The sequence below is a fragment of the Solea senegalensis genome, linkage group LG5, assembly GCF_019176455.1.
Source record: "Solea senegalensis isolate Sse05_10M linkage group LG5, IFAPA_SoseM_1, whole genome shotgun sequence".
NCBI classification, from domain to species: Eukaryota; Metazoa; Chordata; class Actinopteri; order Pleuronectiformes; family Soleidae; genus Solea; species Solea senegalensis.
In genome coordinates this window covers 6374058-6400841 of record NC_058025.1, presented here as the reverse complement: position 1 = coordinate 6400841, position 26784 = coordinate 6374058, and the positions used below count along the sequence as shown (strand labels likewise).

Below are 26784 nucleotides of genomic sequence, written 5' to 3'. Positions count from 1 at the left end.
CTAATCTAAGACATGTATAATAGGGTGAGCAGAGGAGTCCTACATATGTTGCAATCTGCAGTGTCACCATTAGCTGTCACTAATTTGTACACACTGGACCTTCAAGTTGAATTCTTGGCAAAAATGGCAAAAACAGCACAATTTGATTTACATTCATTTATTTTTGTTTAATATGAATTACAACATGGTTTTCAAAGGCAGGCTGTGCAGCATAACAAGTGTTTTACGAGTGCTTATTTTTCTCTTTAGTCCGACAGTATCACCAGCTGTCGAACTCTCCAAAGATCTGCAACACTAGTCATAACAAAGTCATTACAGCCATGTTACAATGAAAAGACATTCTTAGAGAGACACTGACTCTGTGTCAGTGACTATGTGCAACCTTCATGTATATAAGGTAGGTGAGAAAAGAAAAAAAAAAAGATTGTATACAACAGAAGAAGACATTAATTGAACTTTGGGTTGAGACGGGTCTGATCCCCTTTCTTTAAAAGTGCCTTGTTGGAAATCAAAACATGTTCCATGATTTTACAAAGCAATAAAATATTTCTAAATGGTGATGAAATAAAATCAAACAGAATGACACCAGTCGGTCCCTATTCAAGATCTCACTTCTCAGACATGACTATTATAATCATTATAATTATATTATGTGTATGTATTATGTGGTTGTGACTGCAGTCACCGTCCAGAGAGAATCATTTTCACTTTGGTTGCTTCTAAGTGTGAGTCACAGTCAGGGCTGGGTATCAGACTTCAATACTTCACTTGCATCGACCTGGTATTGAACTTTTATCTGCATCAACTAATATCAAAAATGTGTTGTTTTTGGTACATCAGGTTTACTGACAGAGCTCTTTCTCCAAAGGAGAAGAGGAAGACGGTGGTTCTACTGTAGGCGGTGAGGACAGATTTTGATTCAAGCTTCTTTGTGAGAATATTTTGGCAGGGCTTAGGGTTAGCAAAGCCAGAATGTCCTCACAAAGGAACTTTGGATTCCGATGAAGAAGAATGGGAATAGGATGAGACTGAGGAGATGAGACAATGAGAAGAACTTTGAACTGTGGAGGGCAGCACTGCACCTTTCGTTGTACAGCCTGTCGGACACCATACGAAGAAGTTAGAAGACTTGGTTGTAGGGTTAGGGGTAGAACACGGCATGACGAGGTGTGAAATCTGTCACGTGGCGAGTTTTCATACAAAGTCAATGCACAGACGGCATGTTTTCACATGATTCGCTCCATTTGCTCGAATTGAAAATGTTCAACTTGCATACAATGACCCGAGAACCAATCAGCAGTGAGATTCTCCGATTACTGTCATGTACTTGTCCAGCTAGACTCAGTTGGTTCACAATGAGAAATACTTAATCAATACCCAGCCCTAGTCACAGGTGTTTGGACATTACATAGATTTCACTGATGGAGATGCATTCACACAGTTGAACAATCAAAAAAAAAAAGATGGTGCATATAAATACTGCAGACAGCAAAAAGGAAGTTGTACGTGGCCGTACACAAGTAAATGGAGCTGAATGCAAGTGCAATACGACAATGTAGATGCAGTTAGTTTGTTGTTTCAGAGCACAAAAGGTGACGATGAGTGACGGTGTCTGACGTTGGAGGGAGGGAGTGTAAGGCTTCTGAGGTATCAGCTTGTAAAGAAAGGAGAATCTTTTACACTTATAGGACACGGGAAATACTATTATAAATGTTGTATGCCTAACATTTATACAAGGTTTATACTTTCCATGGAACAAACACAGATGTTTCTTTTTCATGACATAGGACAGGACAGTGATCACAAACATAATAACACAGCAAAAACATACAAACATTTTTGGATTGCAAACAAACAAAACATGTATATCAAAAAGAATTTGTAATGCATATGAATCAGTATCCAGCACACCTGCTTCATAACAAACTGTTGCACATGAATCTATTAACCTTGAAGAAACAGTTTGATGAAAATGACAGATGACTGACTCACAGTAGTGCTCAGGGACTGCGTGTGTTTCACTCACCAGTCATGCTCTTTTGCGTCTTTTCCTCTTTCAAGCTTCTGTGAAGTTACAATCCCGTGATTCACCCTGAATCTGTCCTTTCTGAGAAGCACCACAGAGGAGGACGGAGGTGTGACCACAGAATAAATTCACAGTAAAGCTCAAAAATGCAGGAAACAAAATTGCTTAAGACACATTTCCTCATTAATGTCATGTTTTTAGGCGCCGTTCCAGAAAGTAACTGAGGTAGCAGAGGACACAATCAAATGCTTGACCACCGTATTGTCTCTCTCTGTATATGTACGTACCAAAATGGATTCAAAACAATTCAAAAGGGAAAAGGACGTGACAGCAAAAAATCAAAAGTGACCAGGAGTTTGGGAAGGATGTCACTCTACTTACGAGGAGTATTAAAGATGACCTTACACTATCAGATCTAACTGAAGCCAGTTGAGAATGAGATCCATGCAGGCTTTCAGTCCAGCTGCAGCGCTGGTGACAGCATGCAGTATTACCTGTTTTAGTTTGCATAACTGAGCGACGCTGATACCCACTGCCCTGAACTCCGAGTGTGCATTCAGGGTTTCTCTTGTGGGGCTTTGAGGTGAAAGGGTGCAGAGACGAAAGGGTCTACGGCGCTCACTTCTGATGTCCATGAGTGAAGTGGTCCATCAGAGACTGATGTCATAGCGGGCTGCTTACTCACGTTAGACACAACTCTGTGAGCTGCTGCTGCTGTTGCTAGATGCTGGGGCACATGTCCCTCAAAGTGTCGGGAATATTTGGCCAGGGCTTGAGGGCGGAATGGTTGAGCGGTTACTTGTCCCAACACACCTTGATCAGCAGTTCCAGCCTGAACTCCAGCTGCGTGCGGGTACGACTTCATGGGCTGAGCTGCTGAAGCCTCTTTTCTTTTTCCAAAGGGAGCCTGAGAGAATACGTCAAACTGCTGCGGTGCTGCTGGGAGGGGAGGACGAGGAAACGGAGCATTGGCGAACACATCACTCGCGTCTTCTTGAACAATCTGAAAGGGAGCTTTAGAGAAGACGTCTGCTGCGACATCTGTGGCTTTCTCTGGCTCGGGTACATGATGATTCTGGGCAAAGGTGCTTGGCTGATGGAAGTTAGCAGATGGTTGTTGTGCTGTTGCCGACGATGAGTAGACAGTTAATCCGTGTTCCTCTTCATCCTCAGAGTCCAGAAGCAAAGGTCTGGACCCACTGCAGTCATGGACTGCTACATGACTCTCAGTGGCTCCCTCCTCATCCTCCTGCTCTTCACTATGGACCTCCTCCTCATCCTCCTCCTCCTCCTCCTCATCACTGGAGTGTACACAGCTCTTGCTTGTTTCAGGATCTCCTTCTAGAGGCTCAGTCTCCTGTTCCTCCCCAAGCACAGAGTAGTCATTGCTCTCACCCTGCGCCTCATCTGTAAAAGACAGCAGAGACAGAGGATTACAAATCAAACGAAGACACAAACATTTTCACTAAATAAAGACATTTTCAAATCTGAGGTTCTACCGCCTGTTTATCACCAGGCCATCCGATCTGAGTGACCAGAGGATAATCTGTGAAAGCCTGATCAATGTGAACGACCCAACAGTGAAAAACCAGCACAAGACTCCAACAATACAAACACAGTCTGAACAAGTCACAGGAGACAGGACAAGACTACCAGCTCTACTACTCTACAACATCAAATAACCTTGTTTCCACAAATTGCATCCTCAACTCTCAAACAGTGCCTGGTGTTAGCTGGTTAAAGTTAGCTTTTAGTGAGGGCAGAGAGTGCTGAGGAGGTAAAAGGAAGCTCAGAGGGAGTCAGTGAGTCTGTGGAAACAAGGACAAAGAGCCATCATGGCAACATACTAGTGGTTAGAGACAGACAGGTGAGCAGAGACAGGTCAGTCTTACCTCAGCAGCGTGGACAGCAACTGCTAACTGGCAGCTCTTGGGAGGATGTTAGTTGCAGCCATTACAGGAAAACATCAGTATTGTTTTACTGTTGTCCCTTATTAGTCATGTGGTTTTGCATGTCCATGGCCTGTTCCCAATATTTTTGACTTTTCCACTAGTTATGGAAGGCTGACTACCAGTTACCACTTCCTTAATAATTTAAACAAAAAACCTTCAGTTTATCTAGTCTCTCCTTTTTCCAGAAGACGTGAATAATAATGTGTGAACACACAACATTCACTATGAAATCAAAATATTCCTTTAAATCTCAGAAGAAAATAGAGCATTGACAAGACAAATGTCACAACACTTGTTCTAAAGACTATAAACATACTGTTTACTACTTTAATTTAACAAGATATTCATTATTAAAATTATTATTAAATACTGAGCATGACTTGATTCTGTAAAGTAGCAGTCAGCACCTGGTGGTCCGTGGGCCAAAACTGGCCCCGCCAGCATAAATATTTGGCCCAGCAGATGATTTCAAAATCCGATTTTAATTTAAATGTTTAAATGCCATGCTTTGTCTCATGGCATTTTGTCTAATTTTATGTTTTAATTTCTGACTTAAGCAGTTTAATAGTCTAAGGCAAATTCAGTAGTTGAAAGAAATGATTTAGATATAATGCCTTGGCTCAATAGAACAATAAAAATTTAAATATCTACAGTGTCAATGAACCCAAGCTTCTTAGAGAAACTTGGGTAAAAATAAAACAAAATAATGTGACCCAAGGAGTCTTAATTCACATTCACACAAATAAGTTTTATTCAGTGCCTCTCTTTTTCAGCCCAAATTCATAAAAATAAAAGAACACACTTGATTATGATCCCACTTTGACATCCGCTGCCACTCCAAGTCAAACATTGGGATATAATTTAAGTCGCATTATTATGCCTGTCAACCACTTCAGTCTAACTAGCACAGGAAGTTCACGAGTTTCACACGGCAACACAAGGAAAACTCTACGGCCAAGGCAAGATCTATACAGGATACAGCGCTGTAGTGTCTGATATGGACATGAAGCATGACTGTAGGTTTGCATAGATTAGCAACACAAATGCAAATGCAGAGAAACTGAACATTAGATTGAGAGAAATAGAAAAAAGGTGGTTCTATTCACCTACGCCAGTTATTTAATTATTGTTAATATATGGGATTAACCTTTACAGTGTCGACATACTTATATATACACCAATAACAATGTTGGCACGTTAGGGGGAAATATAGTGTCCTCACTTTGTATTTACATGTATATGGTGATATGGATCTTAAAGCTGCAGTGCGTGACTTTTAAATACACACAAATGCCTGTCATACGCTACCCACTCTCTACATGTTTCTTAGTATAGCGTGCTTAGATCGTATTCTCGCCCTGCATACAGGAAGTGATTTGTCAAAACGGACAGAGGCAACAGCAACATTTTAGTAGTCAAGCGAGATGAGTGCAAACGGTTGGAATATTATTTTGAATGTGGGATTAAAAGTTCACTTTGTACTGTCATTACATGCATGAAATGTATGCTGCCATCTCATGACTATCATTACATTATAGTTAAAAGCTGTTGGCGCTTCCTCCTGTGGTCTTTGATTTCAGGGAGTGTTTATTTCCTCCTACAGATTCCTTCAGCACTGTTAATAAAGTAACAATTGTCTTAAATTGTTGATAAAGTAATGAAAACTCTGATATGTGTGGTGTATTAGAGAAGCAGCAAAATGATGGGTCAGAAAAAGTGACATTCCTAAAGAAAGGTACACAAAAAGTTTCAGAAGTTAATTCTACTGCTCAAAAACCTAGCCAACCTGGGTCATTGCAGTCACGTCAGTTAAGGGTGATAGTTTTGCTTGACAGAGCCTGTTATGCACTGTTAACAGCAAAAGTTATGCACTGCAGCTTTAAAAGGAAACAAAAGGATGATATCAAGTATATAATACAACACCAGTGATCACAGGTACTTATAGAAGCCAAATAAGCATCTTGCATAATCAGGTGCTCCAGAAATATCAGGAAGCAAAGTCCTTCATCAGCTCTGTTAAATTCAGTGTTAAAGAAAATGCTACCCTGTCAGGTGAGTTATTGTTTGTTTCAGGTACTGATGACCTTTAAAACAAAAGCACAAGCTGAAGTGTTGGAGAATAAAGACAGAACACATGGTCAACATCATTGCACTCTTAAATGCAGCTTCATACACAAATATTCAGGTTTTCTTTTTATCTCTATCTCCTTACAAGTTTATACAGATATTATAATGATCCCAATTCAAACATACACTATCACTAATAGTCACATGTACTCATATGAAGATCGATGAAATGCTTTCAATTTGTTACACTACAAAAATGAGCAAAATTAGAAAATAAAATGTGTGATTTTATTTACATGAAGGATTTTTTCTTTCTCTTTAGAAGTAAAGAAGAAGAAAATGTCATATTGGCCAAATTAACTCCAGGTGTGTGGTAAGAATTGAGAGAGAGGCTATGAAAGACAGAGAGGATGTCAGTGATGGAGGGAGTTTGACAGCACCTACGCAAATAATAATAGAAAACCTTAGTAACGACTGTCGGTCATCTGCTGTTTAAAATATGCTCATCTTGACTGATCCTGGGATCAAAGCAACACAAACATTTTACAGTCAACCATTCCATTAGCTTTAGCATGGAATAATGTAGTTCCCTTTTATTTCTGTTGTGCTAGTCATGACAACAGGTCAAAATATATGATGATGATGTAATTAAAAAATACAAAGATATCATTAATCGTCTTAAAGGTAAATAACGCTGATGATGAAAGAATCCTGATTATTCAGCCATGTAAATACTGACCTCACCAGAATCAGGATTCACATTATGTACTGTAGGTTTTGGAGAAATAATACCCTGTTTAACATTCAGATGTGATGATATACAGTGATGGTGAAGCTTATGTAGCTTAATACATACATTAAGTTGGCTTAGATACAAACTCTAGCCGTTACTGAGTCTGAGTATTTTTGAAAAGAACATATTTGAGTTTCTGCTTGCAAGGTGCTGTTCACATGCAGAAGAAGCCAGAAAGTGTTATTAACAGAGTTTCACGAAGTTGCGATTCTGTCATGTCACTAAGCAACCGACATCTGGGAGCTGATGAGATGCTGCAGCTTCACTGAATAAATTAACAAATTCACCTGGCACCACTTTTCCCTCACCCCAGATTCGCTGTTTGATACAAGTGTGAGGAGAAAAAGAGAACAAAACTCGCCATTCTATCCCCAATACTGCTGTGCAAATTTTTTTGCGTGGCAAGTTTGCATACGAATCAATGCACAGGCGCAGTTATACATGCAGTTAGCAGGGTCGGGTGGTGTGAATGGCACGCGTCATTCACTCAAGTTAAAAAAAAGGAAACTTTGGTGAAATCCTCACCTCATACAATCATTCTCCGACTAATATCACCCCCATGACACGACGTCATGTTCACGTCTGGCAGCCAGCCAGACTCAGTTTGTTCACAATGGAGGAAAAACATCTCTCATCTCTGCGTGTTCACACCCGGAGCTCAAATGACACAGCAAAACCTCTCACTGAATTTGAAAACGTTGAGATATTATCAGTGCAACCGAAAGTAAATGCATTGCAAGGGCTGTACATCTAGTTTGTCCACATGTCAGACAAGCATTTCCATTGAAAATAATGTGTGTGCGCAAAAGACACTGCGTGTGAACATCCCCCAATTTTCCAGTATTGTCCGAAGCTGTTTTTTTTTCTCCCGACTCAAATGAACATGCCTACAGGTGGCTTGTTTGGCCCAGTACATGAGCCGTGATCACGTATTGTTACCAGGGTTGTGCGGAATATTAATGAAAGTATGAGGAAAGTATGAGGAAAACCATTGTGCAGCCAGGACAGAAGCAGATGATATGCTCAGGCGTTAATGGAAATGTTTTTTTTATGGCCAGCGGAGATAAATGAAACCAGCTTATCAGGCAACTAGAGATGAGAGTTGAGGCCAAGGAGGCACATAAAGAGAAGGATTTCACTGAAGTGATCTATGCTGGCATCTGTGTTTCACTTCATAAGGTGCTACATTAAGTGTCTCTGCCTACTCATCTCTATCCCCTACCCTCCCTGTCCCTTTGTTAGGATTGCACACTGCCCCTTTGACCTCTCCCACCCCCTCTAGAGGTCGATGAGCTGATCCACCAGCAGAAGGGAGCGGGCCAAGTTGGGGATGCTGGACTCTGAACTGCCACTGTTGCTGCGCGAGTGACCACCTGAAACATGCCAGAAACAGAGAGAGAGAAAGAAAGAGATGGACATGGAAGAGTCGAGGGAGATTGTGAAAGACAAGCAAAACAATAAGTAATGTTAACAGAGGTTTAATAAAGAAATTAAAAAGCAAGGATTGGTGGAGGATGAGGGGGGAAAGATGGCAGAGTGGAGAGGTGCATGAGCAGGGGCAGAGAGGGAGAGAGAGAAACAGGCAGAGAGTGAGCTGGGATTATTTTATACAGCTGCATCATCACAGGAGGAGAGTAGGGGAATGCCACTGTAACATGAGGAGAATTTTGTCAAAAACTACAAAGAGCCAAACACCTGCAGCAATGTGGAGAAGCACCGGCAGTGTAACATTAGGAACAAAGAAAATAATGAAGAAAATGTGAGAGCTTGATGGCCTGAAAAAAGCCCATTCAAATCTTCTGAAACTGAATTTGGGACTGAGGCAATTTCAAATGGAAACAGATCTTTCCCCAATATGATTTTCTTTCTGTTCATAAAAAGGTCTCCTAAAACCCAGAATGACTCTAAACACTGTAGTATAAATGCCAGGCCTGTATGTGGCGCGGTGCTGCCACAAAAATACAAGATGTGGAGCATGCGCATAAAGCTTGCGTGCTGTGTAGGAAGAACAGGAAGAAGAAGACGAGTGCAGCGAATGCAAGAGCAGGCGCAAGACAGGCGAGGCTATGACATCATTCTCCCAAAGTTGCATATTTATTGTATACACGATAATACAAGGGGTGGCATTTTGGGTATTTTTTTACTCTATGACCTGTTTTAGGGCTCTCAAAACGCCAGTTCTGTGTGGACAAAAGCCGATACGGTAAAAAAGTAATTCATCTTTGTTGCTTATGTTGCTGGGCTTCAGTAGGTGTGAGTGCTCATCTCGGGGCGGGTTTTGTTACCCTTACCTTGATTTGAGTTTTTGGAGATGAGCACAGGAATAGGATCAAACTCGTCGTCATTGCCCCTCTCCCCACACGACATGAGGAAAGCAGAGTCTGCGGTGAAGGAAGAGGATGTGAAGGAATAATGGAGGGAGGGGGGAAAGAAGTTAACTCAGCCAGAGAAAACAGCCAAAAAGAAAGGAGGATGCAAGTAGATTAAAAATAGATGGAGCAAGGGCAGTCACGGAATTTAAAAGCCATGCATTTTCAGTGGTTTCTTCGGTCAAGGGCCCAGGGTTTGTTGAAGCTGATATCTAATGTATCTATTGTATTTCACTTTCTGTGTCACATGTATGTTTTTGTTTTCTCACCTCCTGTTTCGAATATGAGCTGTTGTCTGCAATGGTTTTATGGGCGAAAACCCCCAATAGTTAAGGCTGGATGAGGAGTGCTATGAGGGGGAGTTCTTACCGGAAGCTGACTGAGCAGGTGGCAGCTCCTCCAGACACGGTCCAGAGGTGGAGGCAAGAGGAGCAGAGGAGCAGGAGGAGGGGAGAGCAGAGACAGACTGGTTTCCATGAGAAGTGTGAGATAACAGATCGCAACCCAGCAGAGAGTCCTCCCCAGTGAGAGAGTCTGAGACAGGATGATGCAAAGCCAGAAGGACAAGGGGTCAGAGTAAAAATAAGACTGTTAGCTGAAGAAGCACATACCTTTTTTTTAGTAAGACACTTCACAATTATATAGCTGAAAGCAAAAAAAAGCCTTGGTGCAAATAATAAATATATGCTGAAATGTCAAGGGCAATTGCTACAAGCGCCAAAAGCCTACATGTTTTTATAGCTGATAATGATCCCTACAGAAGAATATAAACTTTAGGTGGAATCTGGACCACCTAAAGAGTAGCAGTGGCAATGACAAATATTGCTGCATTACCACGTTTACACCCCCAAAACCACATATTACTGGGCTACACAAGAGCAACTGCGAAAACATTATCTGCTGTTGTAGTGTTTTTCCAGGACAGCAGAAGGCAGCAGAGGTTTCAAAGTTGTCAACAACTCCTGGACAACAACTCCACCAAAACTGGAGACGATTATTTTTTGGTGAAAATGCTGTACGTGTTAACATTTTTAATTGTGTGGTCCAGGATGCTAACCTGGAATAGTGGTAGGGATGAGCTCAGGTTGGGTTGAATGTCGCTGGGCCTGAGGGGCTTCCAAACCAGGAATTAGTGAATCCACACATACGTCTGTACATGGATTTAACATGTGGAAAAAAAACATGAATGCAAAGAAATCATTAGTAATGAGAAAGTAGATGCCTCAGCAGGGATTCAATTAAAAAAATCTTCTATACTCCTTCCCCTCGTGGGTCTTTCTGACCTAATGACCATCTGAGTGAAAGAGGGGGAGGAAGGCAAGAAGACACATACAGAGCAGACAATTTTTTTTTAAAGCATGGCAGGGGACAAGAATAGAGCCGATACCATTGGTGGAGCTCTCAGCACAGTTATTGAAGGGGCCAGCCAGGGTTAAGAGGTCGGGGAGCAGCAGAGAAGTTTCGGGGGATTTTAGTCCCTCGATCAGCTTCTCTGTGAGTCAGCCAGAAAGAGAAGATGGACAGATGGAAAAAGAGAGAGAAAAAGAAAAGGCAACCACAGAGGATTTAGCAGAGAAATGAAAGCTATAAATGACAATTGACAAAATAAATGGGAATTGTTCGGCTGTAGTACTAATTGTAGTAATGTAGACATCAAGTTGTCCACAACAAGGCTTATATTTTATGGACAAAACAAGTTTAGGAAAGGAAAAAAAAAGTAATTTGGGGTGTAATAAAATATTGATATACTAAAATATAGCAATAATCATGAAATGGATTCTTTGAAGCAGTGTATTAATAGGTAAATAATCTTGAAAGTGGTTCTGTGTTGTTCTTGAGCCTCCATCTACCATCCATTTGGGTCTACCTTGGTTAAAAACGGTTATACATATAATATAGTGATTTTATTAAAATAAACAATTTTGGGGAGGAAAAAAAGAGCAATATATTATCTTGCTTTCAGTATCACAGTATATTACTGCAATACATAGTATCCTTACCCTTGTATCAGGACATGTATTCTATCACCACATTCATGCTAATAAAAAACCTTCAAAGTAATGAGTGCATGACGAAAATCGTATCAACATTTCAAAGCAAACCAATGTTTACAGGGTTTAAAAATCAAGCAGCTTGCAGGTTTAATGAAGCCACAAAATGTGTGATAAAAAAACTGCCTCAGATGTTAGTGCAAACACCTCACACACATGCTTCAAGATGTGTTAGCAGCGTGAAACCACTTTACCAATATGTAATCCCACCCTCCCCTTCCTTCCCCCTTTCTTCTCCCGTATGACCCAGTCCTTGGAGAGGTGGCCCCACCACAATATAAATTCCAAACAAATGCTGAAGACACATTTACCAAATGCTATTAAATTACAAACGTCAATAGCAAACATTAAAATGTAAAATAAAGACAAAGACTGTCCTCCTGCACTGTGCTCTGTCAACATGACACAAAAGTCTTTACCCAAACCAGCTCGACATCTTCATTAGCTTCATTTTACATTGCATGTAAAAAATCTTCTGTCACAGGGAAGATTTAAGACTTTAAATTGGTGCATTCAATTACTGCTTTGGTATTAGTGAAAGTGAGGCCATGCATGTGAACTGCCAAATGACTGACTTTTCACTGTAGCTCATACTTACAGGAAACTGCTATGGGGTAAAATGAAGTGCAGGACTGAGACAAGGAATGTGTTGATTCAAAAAATGGCACAGCAGATGTGACCTTTTGTTCCCTTCACTATAGGAAAGAGGTCAACACTGAATGAAAAGCTTTTTACAAAACCCAAATGTCACAAGAACAGTTCTGAAAAACCCAGTTATGGAACTTTATTCTCTTTCTGCAGGCTTCTATACATTCTACCTGAATGAGTGACAGTCAAACAGTCAAAAACAGCTTAGGCTGTGCAGAAAAGATTAACCCCACCCAGGTTATGTAACAGCTTCAACATTTTCATCCTGTCAGTTCAGGCCTTAAACAGCAACCACACAACAAGTTGACACAGTGGAGAAGCGTAACCTCCCGTATAAAAGAGCTAAAGGCTAAACTGAAGAGAACATAAAAGGCTCTGCCATAATTTTAACAAGATAGTGTGCTAAACTTTCTCTCGGTCTTGGTTTTACTGGCAAGCTGGGTCATTTAGCTGTAATGTAATCCAATTAACAAAGGAGAATGTATCCTTTACGTTGCCAGGCAACAGCAAAAGCACAGATCTGCAACTTAGCTGTGGGTATGGTCTCTATTCATGGAAGCTGACAAGGAGCCACTGTGAGGCTTGCTTGCTATGTCAACAAGATAGATCTGCGTACAAATCCCAACCACGGAACAAGCTCTCATAAACGAACCTCTGGGATGTGTGATATCCACTTCAATAAATAATAATAAAAAAGACCCAGAAACCATAGGAAAATATTTGTCTGACAGAATCAAATGAAATGGCTGGAACTGTTATGTAGTCACAAGAATATTACCTGTAGTGTCAGACAGTGAGAGGGTATTAAAAGGATCCGGGACAGTCAGCAACACTGAACCTGTGCTCATGATGTCTGCAGATCTTTCAGCTTAACAATGCACAGTGAATAAAAGGTGAGAAAGAACAAACAAAGCAATGTAAGAAAAAAAATGGAAAAGAGTGGTTTGGACTTTGGTATAGAGAGGCTGACTTTTACTTTCTCAAGCCGACAGCAACACACACAGAGTTGAAAGGACATTATCAATCCAAGGCCCCTGGTATTAACATCCGTCCTCAGTCTGTACATTCACATGACATGAGGAAACTAAGTGCAGTTTGTGATTTACAGGATGAATGTTAATACCAGGTCTGAACAAGGTGAAAGAGAAACCTCTTGGTATGTGTAGTATGTAAAAAGAAATTAAGCAGCATACTGAGGAAAACATTTTACCTGGAAAAGCAGTGAGCCCTCGAATTAGATTTTCACTGGAGCCTGTGATCTTCTCCCCTGGCGCAGCAGCTGTTCATAAACAAACAGTAAAGTAGTGATTCTTTTTTATCTTGTTCACACAACTATGTGCCAATGTATCAGATACATTTCAAGTTGAACTTACTCTCCGCCAACTTTGCAAAGTCTTTGTTGAGCAGCTCCTCTGCCGTTAGCTTGGAGAAGTTATCATCACCAAAGGGATTCCAGCTGGACTGCGTGATGGGTGCGGCGACGACAGATGGGGCTTCACCGTCACCTGGATGATACACACTCTGTTGGGATGAGCAGGGGGAACCAGAGGGAGTCGTGCTGGCTGATCTGAAGTGCACAAAGATGCATACATGAGTAAGGCAAAAGTGCACAGTGACAATTGATCATATATGCTGAGACTGTGGGCTCCTACAGATGTATGCAAATAAGAGTAAGTGGGGTTATTTAAAGACTGAATACAGTGATTCTTCCTCAGCAGGATTCTCTGGGATAAGAGAGTCATTTATCTTCCTTTGGGGGTTCTTTCATATGAATGGGTTGCCTATTGGCCCTCTGAGCCCACTTGGTGCTATGAAAGGACAGTTCATCCACAGACCACTGAAGGGGGTTGATTCTGCTCACTTGGACTTGTTGAGGCTGGCCTCAGCTGCGGCTGCCTGAAGGAGCTGAGTGGATTTGCTGACTGGGACCCCGAACACGGCACTGTGTGTGACATCACTCAGGATGCGTCTGTGGCCACTCTTGGGGGCCATCTTTGGCGAGGAGGGCGGTGTCAAAGAGCCAACTTTGTGAATACCTCTGCCTGCCGTCTGCGATGACAAGATTAGAGATCAGTGAAAATTGATGAAACAGATATAACATATGCATGGCTATGTTCAGACTGCAGGGAAATATGATTGTTTTTCTTTGATTTGAATCACATTTTAAACCACCTCTCAATGGTTTTGCTGTCCAAACAGAAAACACAATGTGGATAACATTTGGATAGATATATAAAAAAAGATTTCTGGCAGTCTGAACAAAGCCTGAGAAACAAACTCATTGAACCCCAAAATAAAAGACCCAGCAAGATCAACTGGAAAAGAAAAATCAGGAGAGGATGTTTTACTGAATACCTCCAAAAACACCAATCAGATTAAACAGTTAAGGAAACGTTAAGAAAGAATTCACATGATAGAGATTGGCCAGAAAAAGAGGAACAGATGTCATGATTTGAGTTGCCTGGAAATACTACATCTAATCAAAGATTGACAGAAAAGGATCAGAGTGCAAAAGCAAAATAACAGTTTAAATCATAGCTATGGAACAATGCAAGGGATGCATCTAAAGCTACGCAGCATCAGCAACACCCACACTTACACCTGTTAAGAAAGGAAGTATTAATTTGGACGTGATTCGTTAGAGACGAGCTAATAATCAGCCCCGACTCAAAGAGCAGCAGGAGTAGGATGTTACCACAACCTCTGGGTCATCAGCAGGACCAGTTACTTCAGACTCAGGGATGGGTGTGAGATGAAGAGCGGCTGTTTCATGGACTACATGCTGCTGCTGGTATTGCAGAGTAAGAACTGGAGGAACAGGTTTAGCTTTGGACTGGAGCAGGGCAGAAGCCTGAGACCCTGTTTGTTGTTGCATCGGTTGGTGATGGAGGCTGTGTACCAGGTGATGCTATATAAGAATACCAAACAACCATTCAAGTTCAAAACATTGGTCCAGTCTAAATTATTTTGTACCATAACAAATACAGCACAATCAACCTTAACAAACCCTGAATATAAAAAGGAAGGAAAACCCAACAGAAATAAAGAGAGAGAAAGGTGAGATGATAAAATGAGCAATGCCTGACCCAAAACACACTGCAGTGTGTAGAATTTAACAGATGTAAAACTTGCACTGAAAACTAAATATAAAGAAACAGCATTGTCAAACATATGCACAGAGAATGTTTGAGTGAGACCAGAGCTTATTATACTAGCTTAATATCTGTGTTTGCGTTATTGAATGGACAAATATTAAAGTGTTAAAACAAGCTTTTATGAACAGATTAATAAATCCACATAGGGTCTGCACTGCTACTTATCATAGATATGTTACAGTACAGTGTCCCCATGCAACACAAGACCTTTTTCTTTTGAAAATGGTCAATTACACAAGTCATGACTATGTGACCCGAAATGTCAACTCGTTTGTAATAAAATAGTTTTGTTGGGAGCAGTAACTAGAGTGCAGACACTTTGATTAATAATGTATCTGATCCTGCCCTGCGCCTGGTGTTTAGTTCGTTTGAATACAGTATATGTGCCTTTGAACACTTCCCATTTCAATTTCTATGAATAGAAAAACATCTATTACACAGATGAGCTTGAACATCCATCTATCCATTGTTAATTACTTGCAATCACTGGTGCCAAGGCTAGAAACGCACCCTGGACAGTTCGCCAGTCCATCGCAGGGCCATCACTTAAGAGAACTATTCATTCATACCTACAGGCAATTATGTCCAGTTAACCTCTGCATGTTTTTGGACTGTGGAGAAACCACAGAACTTGGAGAAGGCCCCACATACACTGGGGGAACATGCAAACTCCATGCAGAAAGGCCCTTGGTCTAACTGCCTTGTCAACCTGGGTCTTTTTGCTGCAAGGCAACAGTGCTAATCACTATTCTGCCGTGTGGCCCAAGCTTTGAACATTACATTTGGTTTGAAAGTACAGAGTTGAACCCATACAGAAACTGTGCCTTCATTCTTGTTTTGTTTGGATTCCTACCTGCTGGTTATTTAATGGACTTAAGAAGGCTTGTTGTTGCTTCATAAGGAGCTGGTGATGCTGTGGTGTAGCCTGTGGCTGCATGTTGGTTGTCTGTGGTGCAACCTGTGTGGCAGGGGCCTGTTGAGCAGGTTGTACAGCAGCAGCAGCTGCAGCTGGAGGTGGGACACCGATACCAACCCCTGGATAAAAGGAAGGAAAAAACAGTGAGTTTATGTGTTCAATGTGTTTAAATAACAGTGCGAACAATCATGTTAACATCAAGCTGTGATGTGACATACTGTAAAAGTTTGTGTGTTCTGTTAAACCAGTGGTTCTCTATTATTTTCTGTCATGCCCCCCCCAGAAGACAGAAATGTTTTCACGCTCCCCCTGAATTGAAATACTATTGAGAACCTGATAATTTTGACTTATTTATCTGTATAAACCACTGTATGAGTTGTCCTGCCCTGCCTCTCATGCCCCCCTGACACCCTGGCGTTCACTATTTGAGAAGTACTGTGTTAAACAGACTGAAAGGTTTTCAGGCTATTTTCCACTATCATGCAAGTGTAACAAGCAAAAGCACAAAAAACATATGCATTACTTTACAAAAAATCTATGTATTTGTCCAGTCTTCACTGTATATTTTTTGGTGTTTGAGCACCAGGAAATTAGTAAGTCAGGTCTGTTAATAACTGTGACATCAGGCTGTTGATGTATTCTGCATATGTAGCCAGGTCAAAGTGATCCTTCAAAGTGACAGCTCATAAAAACAAATTAAAAGCCTTTAAAAATGGCCTAATTGAAACACTGGGAATACATGTCAAATCTGGTCCATTCTGTCCAACACAGCAGGCCCTCCTGAATTTATTATAGACAATATTATTACTACGGTAACTGTTTCAATAAGTGCAAGCAACAGTGGTCTTAACACTGACACATGGAGCTATAAAAGACCTATACCTGCGGGAACTGCAGCAGCCACATTGGGTCTCTTGCGTGGAGTGAGTGCTGGCTGGATGGGTAGAATTCCTGATATGGGCTGGGGCTGAGCCTGGCCAGCTTTAGGCCGCTGTCGAGGTGCAATTGAGGTTTCTGTGGTGGGAATGGGGTCTGTAAGCCTGGTGGAAGAAAAAGCAAAATATAATGAGAAAAGATTAATGATGATGTCTTTAAATGGTTAAGACCCAAAAGCTTTGCTCACCTTGCTTTGGTTTGACTCTTTTTGGCCACTGCCTCACTGGCTCTGATGGGCTCAGGAAGCTTAGCAGGAATAGGCGAATTCTAAAACAGTGAGAAGATTCCAGTTTATCAAAAACAATCAAATAGTTATAACCCTCATGGCAACATCTTGAGATTCACTAAAAGACTCAAGGATGGATATGCAGATTCCCTGTTTGGACTTGATTAAATGTTATTTGTGCTGACTGAGTAAAAGTAATGAGCCAAAGGCTGATGCAGTATTTATTAATTTATTTCTCATACCACTGCAATAAAACGCCATGAACTTATAGATAGATTTTTTGCAGTTTATGTAAGCAACACATGTCCCTAAAGTATTCAGTGTATGTGACGTGAAATATACTGAAAATAAAAATTTCAGCATGCGACAGAACCCCACCCCAAATATTCTCCATCAGCTGTTCTAGCTACATAATACATAGCACATGTCAGATTCCAGTTTTTTTTTTTTATGCACATCAATGTCTCACCATGAAAATATCTTAACTGTTTAGAATGCAGCTAGTGTTTTCAGTGCATCTTTTGATTTTCAGGCCACAATGAAGGTCAAACAGTTCTATAGGAAAAATATAGTACAGGAATATTCCAAACACAGTGACTTTATTTTTGCTTTTTTTCACACATGCATTAAGACGCAATACAAGCACAACCATAAAAGCACAGTTTTTCACATGTTTTTATATACACTGCAACAGCTGTTATACCTGGAGCGAACCAGCCTGTCTACTAAGTCAACAACTGAGTTAGAATTATTATTTTTAACCCTAAAAATAGATTATTAATGAAGAATTATTACTAAAAAGCAGGAAAAGCCATAGAAGAACAAGTATTTACTGTGGATGATCCACTATGACTGTGGTAGGTGCAACATGACAGTGACAGAACTGTGACAGCCCGAGCACATTCACTTGCATTTGGTTCATACAACAATATGCCACCACCACCACTGTCTTATTATAGACTATTTTTTCCATCATGGGCACCAAACATGGATAAGTTTGTCCACACCTTGTCTGTTGTCTTGACTACATCGCTAACAAGTAACATCATTCTGAATGACTCACCTGTATTAAATATAACCTCTACAGTATCTACTCAATCATCTGGTTTTATGTTGACTTACATGTATATTTGTGACTGGACACTCTCGTCGGGCCAGTTTAAAAGCAAAGTAGGATGCTTGGTAGATGTCTGGTCTCTTATCTGGGTCAGGTTCCAGCATGTATCCTGAGAAGATGGCAAACAAAAAACATTTATTTTAAAACAAACAACTGACGTAACAAACAGGATACACATGTGGTTAAGTAGGACACCAAGTATAATCTAGTGAACAAGATAACTCACTAATGAGACAGTGCATTTCCTGGGTGTAACGGGAATTGTCTGGGATAGTGAAGCTGCCATCACAGATAGCCACTTGACTCTCCCCAAAAGGAAGTGTAAAGTAGCACAGTTTATAGAGTAGACAACCCATGGCCTATATAGACGAGAAAAACATCACCCATTATTATCATAGTCAATAATTTGATTATATAAACATGCACTGTGGTAACAAACACAACTGTTCTCACCCAAATGTCTGCTTTTGTAGTGATGACCGTTCCACCATAGAGGTTGACCATCTCTGGAGCGCGATATGACAGTGTAGTGTACCTGGTGTTAAGAGAACACAGGTAAGTTTCTGAAAATAAAGGTCCAGTATGTAAAATATGGGGAAATTATATCCATTTGGCAAAATTGGACTAAAAAATAAATATGCTAATGTTGTTTTTGAAAGCTACCATAGGTTCTCCTATCATCATGGAGGGGAAGGTGAGGTGAATCATATTGCACTTCATTAAAAAAAAAAGAAAAGACAGAGGGTGAAAATAAGAACTCACTTCTTGATTTCCTCCTCCACGACTGGGACTCCCTCTGTCTGAGGGTTTTGGAAGCGGTTGGTGGCACTTCCAAAGTCACAGAGCACGTAGTGTCCCTGGTCGTGCAAAAGAATATTTTCTACCTGCATGAGAAAAGCATTAGACCCATGAGAACGGGAAGCACATCATGGTAAAACTAATTATTTCCATTACCTAACTTTATAATAGATATATGCATGTTGGGGAAATGGATTAGACTTACTTTGAGATCTCGATGGATAATGGGAGTTTTGCACTGGTGGAGACGAGCGACTGCCTCACATGTGTCACAAAAGATCTGTAACACCTCAGGTTCGGTGAAGCCTGTCTGTAACCGCTGATTCATCAGGTTAACCACCTGACCACCTACATAAAATACATTGGTCAACAAATACACGATTAAAGGTTTCAGAACAAACATTCAGGGACAGCTCAAAATTACTTTTTTGCAACTGCTTTTTACTGCTATCACAATCTTGAGTATCTACAGGCACTGGTGTCAGTCTGATACAGTAATTATGTATAGTAATATGAATTAGGGACGGGCATTTCTAGAATGCTAAAAATTCTATTTGAATATGGTATTATTCATAGAATATTCTAAATTCCAGCACATGAGTTTGTGAAAGCAATGGTTCACAACATGTGGAGCTAAAGAGAGGGCACAAAGCCCTGGTAAATGTCATCACTTCTGCAGGATCTCTGGTGTGATAAACTTAAAAGAGCAGCTTCAAGGTGCATTCAAAAAAACCTCTTAAATTTCATCACTTCTGCAAACATACATTAAGTCCACTTACTAAATGTTTGCTGCTGCTGCAACCTTGTGATAATAGTTGCACCACAAATTAGATCATCACTGGAGTTGAAAGACTTGTTTTTTTATAGATGCAATCATTGATGAAACATTTGTTTAGTATCTTTTTAATAGCTTGCAAATAGTCACAGCAACTGATTTTCTTAATCAAGCGAATTATCGAAATGCTCATGCCATCCCTACGACAAAGCTGTTAACACATTTGTGTTGATGCATTTACCATCAAGCCAAACAAGCAAATTCAAAGACATAATACTCCAACTGTATACAAATGTGTAACAAATATTCTTCTCCCTTAAAGAAGAAACAAACAGCCCACCACATGACTCACCTTTTTGAGCAACTTATGTTGCGAAGTTAACAATTTTGTCATTATAATGGACACAAATATGTAACTTAAAAAATACTTTCTTGTTTAGATGTTACTTTTCCTTTTTCATGTACCTTTTCAAAACACAATTCGACTCTTTTGAAGCTACAATACCTACTGTACAGTAATGTTAATATTTAAACTCCTTATTAATAACAAAACTCCAGTTATGTATTGAGTGACACAGGAGTTATATCAAACCACAACAGCTATCAGATTAATGCTTACTGTTGAGGAGAACAGAGCGGGTGCTGTGAGAAGCCGTGGGTAATTAGATCTCTGAGTTCAACAGATACAGAGACATGTGGGGGTGGGCAAATTTACCTCGACAGAAATCCATCAAGATTAGGACTTCCCACACATCGCCAGCTCCAACTGCAGTTATGCTGGAGTCCAGGAAACCAACTATGTTTTTGTTGCCTGCCAGGTCCCTCTGTGTAAACAAACACAAAAAGACCAAAAATGACACACACTCGAGAAACAGCTTTCATTGCTTCGACTGTCTGAAAACATTTGGCTTGATAAATTACAAAACAATTAAGCATTTTAACTATTCAGGCATTTTTTTTTATTAATGTAGAGATTGAAATGTTGTGCCACAAGTGAGGAAGTCATGATGATAATCATCTAGTAATAGCCAGGCCACCCAAGGTGTGGTTACAGGAACTAAGTAACATTCAGTGAGGACTGTGAAGTTAGAAAATTAGTGAGAAGATGAATTTAGATTGCGAACTTCCAACCCTAAAGCTTCATTCTGGTGTCAGATGGGTCAAGTAGTTTTTCTTGAAGTACACAGGACTTCAGGCATTCAGAGTAGGGATACAGAATATTATTGGCACAATATCAGTATTGGCGGATATTGGGTCTAAAATGTATTATTGGAGATTAGCAATGCAATGATCCCTGATATGAATAATGACAAAAAGGCGGCTACCACCTTGACTTCTTTGCTTGTGCCCTCTCCAAAGTTTAAAAATGTATATCTACATCTACTGTGACATGAGTACAAAAAAATGAGTAAAAAAAGGAATAAATGACCACTGCAATTTGGGGCACAGGGAAAAACATATCAGTATCGACACAAGCAATCACATACATCAGCATATCATATATAACGTCCAACCCTAATTCCCTGTTTGTCCTATTCAAATGAAAGATTAGTTTGCTAATATTTGAATGTCCGTTTTTTGTGTTTGGCAAGTTGTGTTTGAATGTCTTTTGTCTAATGTCATTACTGTTTCACCCATTTCAACACTAATGCACACTAAGAAAGTCTGCTCTTAAAAGAATACTACCTTGTGTTAAAAAGAGTAGTTTGCTGCACTCAGCAGTAATTTAATGGACTCCACTCACCATAATCTGTATCTCGAGTTTGCAGATCTGCAGATCGTGTTCATTGTTGACATACATTCTTTTGAGTGCACATTGTAGGCCTTGATGAGTCCGCACCAAAAAGACTATGGCAAAACCTCCTGCAAATGAAAAAGGAGACAGAGTGGGGGGGAAAGAATGAACACAAACATTTCAATAGTCCTTAATCATAGCTAAATAATAATTACAGAGCCATCCAAAATTGATATAATATTTGAGCCATACAGTGATAGTATTATACTGATACATTTTCACTGGTGTCACTGTGTTCTTGGTATTTCACTCTGTTTCTAGTGAAACAAAGTTAGTAGAGTTTTTAGCCACAACATAAGAGAATGTATCTTATCTGAAAGAGTGTGCAAGCCAACTGTCCCTCAGCTGTGACACTCAGATATCTTATAAGCATCTGAGGCTGACTGATGGACTAGTGGCCTGTGTTATAACAGTTGTGATAAAGAAAGAAAGTAAAGTTTATATGCAGTGCAGAGCTGAATGAGAAACTGAACTAGTAAGAGGATCTCGCAACAACACCATATGAGTCAGCAGCAATGAGCAGTAGAATGAAAGATGTAGACAAAAAGTGATACAGGATATAGGAAGTGAGATAATTCATCATCTCACCTTTGAAAAAACACAAGATCTTAATGGCCACACATAGCAAATGAAAACATCAGACAATTACACAAACTACCACAGTACCTGTTAAATATGTGCCTGTTTTTTTTGTGTATTTTTGTGTTTGTGATTAACAGATGAATGGATTATCTGATGGTGCTGCGCAGGGCATGTGTATGTTGGGGGCAGTTTTAGTGGTATATGTATCACATTTCTACCGATATCTCGTTCACTTTTTATCTTAACAACATCAAAGTCAGTGCCTCACACACTGGTGCCCTTTGTAAGTTAACTATTAAGTATGAAGCCTGTCAAGTGAACAGTTGTTATTCATCATCTGATTAACAGGCAGACAGACATTTAAAGCTAGATGAATACATTAAAAGTGCATCATTATTAAAACTAGAGGAGGCAATTTCTGAAGATATTGCTGCCTTCTGCCTGAGTTGAACCCAATCTAGTGTGCTGCACTGAATTAGTATGAATGAGAATTGAAGTTTCTAACTGAATGTTTAGAAATAATGTTTTGAAAGAAGTTTAAAAATTAGTGTCAAATTAGGTATTGCAAGTAAGAAAAAGATCTAAAATCCGAATACATCTTTTAAGGCTGTCGTAGTAATTGCAAAAATGAAAATATCATACCCCGTGTTAAAAGTGGTTCTGGCAGAAACAAAAATATCTAACATCTGTTAAGCCATTTTTGTTTTGATAGAAAATCATGTATGATGAGATGATGTTTAAATGAAGTTTCAATGTCAAAGTATGGTGCTCTGTCAGTGACAGGGTGAAACTGGTTCACTGTGGATAATAAATGACATCTCAATTCCACTGATGTCATGTGCTATAAATTTAGTCACTGGAAATTTCACAATGAAGAACTAAAATCTGCAGCACAGCACTTCAGCCATCGACATGACACTGGCTGAGTAATTAGTGTTATTAAGACTAAGAAGCAGCCTGATTAAGAAAAGGGTGTGTGTGTCATCCAGCTCCGTACAGACACTGTTGCCTGTGAGGAATGAGATGGATTAGCAGCCCTCCCAGTGTTTTACAATCTCAGCAGACAGAGCGACCAAACAACTAAGTCCAGCTACAAATAGCTGCTGACCCCTGACGTAACTCACTTTCAGGATTACACCACTCTTGCTTATGCATTCATTCACACTTGAGTAAATGCAAACATGCACCTTTAGGCACTGTCTTACTCCCCACTACAACACTGTTTCCAAACATGTTTTCTGAAATATAACATGACCCTGCAACGACAGCATGGATGAACAAGTTATAGGTCAAATATCTTGCATCAAAAACAGAATGGTATTGTTTTGCAGAAGAGGGAATGAAGCTCCATGTTATTTTTTGTCTACAGTAAATGCAGTGACTGGGATCTCATTCTCTGGTACAAAGCAGCATATAACATGAGTCTCCTGAGCGGGTCTGATGTTGAGTTACCAACAGTAACTCAATATGTACAAAAGAATACACATAATGTTGACAGTAAAGGCAGAAAGTTGTGTCCTGGAAAGGGCTAAGATGTAAATCACACACTTAAACACAAATGTCTCAAATAAAAACAAAGAAAATGATATGATCTTCAGGCCAAACTTCAAGTAGGCTCCAAAGGGCAGTAAAGTATATCTCTCTGAATGCTGTTGTCTGTATAGCATAAGAAGTTGAACACAAGGTCCTCAAAAGGAGTAAACATTGGGGATAAAATTCTAAATGGAACTGCAAACTAGCAACTAAAAGCTCAGAGTACAACCAAAACCATCTGAGTAAATAGGCCTGGTCACTGGGGAGAATCATGTAGCATTCAATAGACCAACCACTGGGACAGGAGAAACTTTCCCCACCTAGCCTTTTGTAAAAGATTTACAATCTTGGGGAATTTATTTATTGGTGCTGCCCTTGCAAAAGTCCTGTTTGAGGAATAGAGCCTCTCTGTAGTCAACATCTCCATCAAGGCCAACATTTTTCCCCCCAGAACTGATAAGAAAACTACAATTCTTTCAAAGTGACATTTCCGGGCAGGAAATGTCCGGGTTAGGTATCTACTCCATTCATAAGGCCACGGTGCGACCAAACAGATGGCGGCCATGTATAGTACTGATGAATTAATCAGTCTTCATTCATCTATTTTTTAGTAACAGGTGCTCTTAGCTAGCAGAGCGTGGAAGACTCTCATTCCAAAGATAAATGACCCTGGGGAAACTATTGCCCCTTTCATGAATCCTGATTAATCCTGCTCTGGTCAAGACTGTCTTTAAAGTTGACGCAAAACTCCAACAAATCTGTCCATACCATTGACCTAGGGTATTTGTCTTCCCTGGCACTGACCTAACCAATATGCAATGAGGAAAATGTGCTACCTTGTATCATTGCAAAGCCACAGGCTGTACACCCTGATAAATGTTTCCACCTTGTAGCAAACAACAAACTGTTCGCTGAAGCATCTTGCATTAAGGATTTGTCACTCCCTCAGTAAATATCAAGACAAATGACTCAGCTTTGGCAGTGGTCCTTTACAACACAGTGGAAAATACAACACTGTGTTCCTCCTGCCAGCCCTGAGGTAAACAGGGAGGACAATTGCAAACAACCAACAGCTTAAAACACACTCACTCACCGAAATTTATATCAGCAAGTTTAATATACCCCCTACTCTACACACACACACAGAAGCAGCCACACAAGCCCACAAATGAGAGTCTGTCTTGGGGAAAGCAAATTGGCAAAACAAAAAGCATATTTTTGGGGGAAAATATCTCATTGCAATTTGGCTTACCATATAATAATTTTTAAGTCAAGCTCTAGTTCAGTATTCACTGTTATACATTCAAAACATAATGGAGCATTACGGTACGAGACATTCACTTTTAAAAAGGGAATGCATGAATAAGTATTTTAAAGATCTTTTAAAAGTAGAACAAAGAACCATCAAATACAGAACAATTCACCTGAAACCTTTACGTTTTGCAAAATGTGATTTAAAATTTGAAATAATTAGTTGTTCAGGCCCGATATAGACTAATGTTGCTTTATGTTATGTTTAAGAACAGGACTTCTATCTTACCAAACCGGTTGTAGTTATAAGCTAGTAACAGTTGACTAAAACAACACCTGTTCAACATGTTTCACAGGTCACATGTCCAGGAGTGCTTTTATCCAAAAAGAGCAATATCTACATCAATCATTGTATCATGGGTAAGTATTTACTTGAAAATGGCAATTGTAAAGGTGAGGATAGTAACAAAATACAGAAATAAGGAATGTTTCCTGGGTTGGGCCAGGACTCTCATTGCTAAGCAAAATAACTTAATAACCCTGTCATAGAAGTTTAGCTTTAGGTGCTGCCTGTCTGGCTGTTAGCAGGTTTACTCAGAATCTACTGAACCAAATTCAATGTAACATACTTTATTATGAAGTAATGAGGCATGGCTTAAAGAAGACCTGGCAAAAAAGTGGAAATACTTAGATCTGCCCTAGCTTGTCACAAATGAATGAGAATCTTATGGCCTCGAGGTTATAAAGATCACCCTTTCTCATTAAATACCTGTTACGAAAAATACTTTGTGCTATTACGTTGTTACTCTAACAACGGGCCTTTGTTCAGCAGTCCACCCATTCAACTTAAGTTACTTGATTTCCCATCCTCACAACAATGTGGTAGACTACCTAATGGAGATATAATTGGCAGTATTTTGTGTAACACGTGTGTAATAAACGCAACAGAAAGCCGCTTAGTTCACCTTCTGCGATAATTTCCTCGATGGTCACTTGATATCTTCCAATGGTGAAGACACGTCCGATAAAGCTACCCCCGCCGCCGGAACCAGAGCCTCCTCCACCGGCTCCAGAACCAGGCCCGGAGCTCACCAACTCACGACGAGAATCAAAAAATTTCTTCATTTCCTCCAGATGTTGTCCACGAGACAGCCAAGTCAAAAAGTGTCACCTAAAAAACAGTCACTGTGGATATATCCACAGACCGTGTTCACTCCAGTGTTGGCGTTAGCAGTTATTCAATAATTGAATGGGCGCAGCTAGCTAGCTTCAAGCTAATGTAAGCTAACTAGCCGGACTTCAAAATAGACCAAACACTGCTGCTGTACGACGCTCCTTGGTTAGCTCATGCTTTTGACAGCAGGCGAAGTGAAAATGTTGTTGGAAAAATAACCAAACACAAGCCGGCGTGTGCGACAGTCACCGCTTTCCACTGTGAGGCGACCACAACGTTGTCTGGCGAAATTAGCCAGGAAAAAAAACACTTGTTAGCCGGTAGCTGCTGGGTCAGCTAGCTGAGCTGAGTAGCTAGGTGCGGTGACAGCTGTCAGTTGATAGGCTGTCAGCCAGGTAGGTCTGAGTAAGCTTATAGCGCATCTCCACTGTTATCATGCGCCAGAAGAACCACGTAATTCAGCGGCCGGGCGGTAGTTCAACGACCTCCGCTGCGTTTTAGCATCCAGCAGACTGTAACAACACGACTGGTCAACTCACTTAAAGAGAGCTAACGTAGCTACAAATAGTGTAGGTACGGCTCCTCTCGGAGACACCGCATTGACTCCTAATCATACGTCA

At 40.3% G+C, this 26784-nt stretch overlaps 1 protein-coding gene across 10 annotated transcripts; it reads right to left on the bottom strand.

The window, feature by feature from the left end:
* Positions 1-141: 141 nt before the first annotated feature.
* Positions 142-26784, bottom strand: LOC122769640 (AP2-associated protein kinase 1-like). Of its 10 annotated transcripts, none has more exons than XM_044026337.1 (21): positions 25956-26784; positions 21574-21692; positions 20545-20653; positions 19260-19402; positions 19019-19140; positions 18710-18791; positions 18483-18615; positions 18262-18365; positions 17101-17180; positions 16860-17017; positions 15915-16096; positions 14608-14814; positions 13768-13955; positions 13280-13473; positions 13117-13185; positions 12685-12774; positions 10595-10699; positions 10265-10357; positions 9577-9741; positions 9130-9219; positions 142-3433 (listed from the first exon to the last, which is right to left on the bottom strand). In XM_044026337.1, exons 1-21 carry the CDS (start codon positions 26113-26115, stop codon positions 2583-2585), a joined length of 3444 nt encoding a protein of 1147 aa, XP_043882272.1. In that variant the 5' UTR covers positions 26116-26784; the 3' UTR covers positions 142-2582. The 10 variants fall into 10 exon arrangements, with proteins under 10 accessions (XP_043882272.1, XP_043882274.1, XP_043882273.1 ...); XM_044026346.1 differs by lacking the exon at positions 142-3433 and adding an exon at positions 4706-8211; XM_044026339.1 differs by lacking the exon at positions 9130-9219.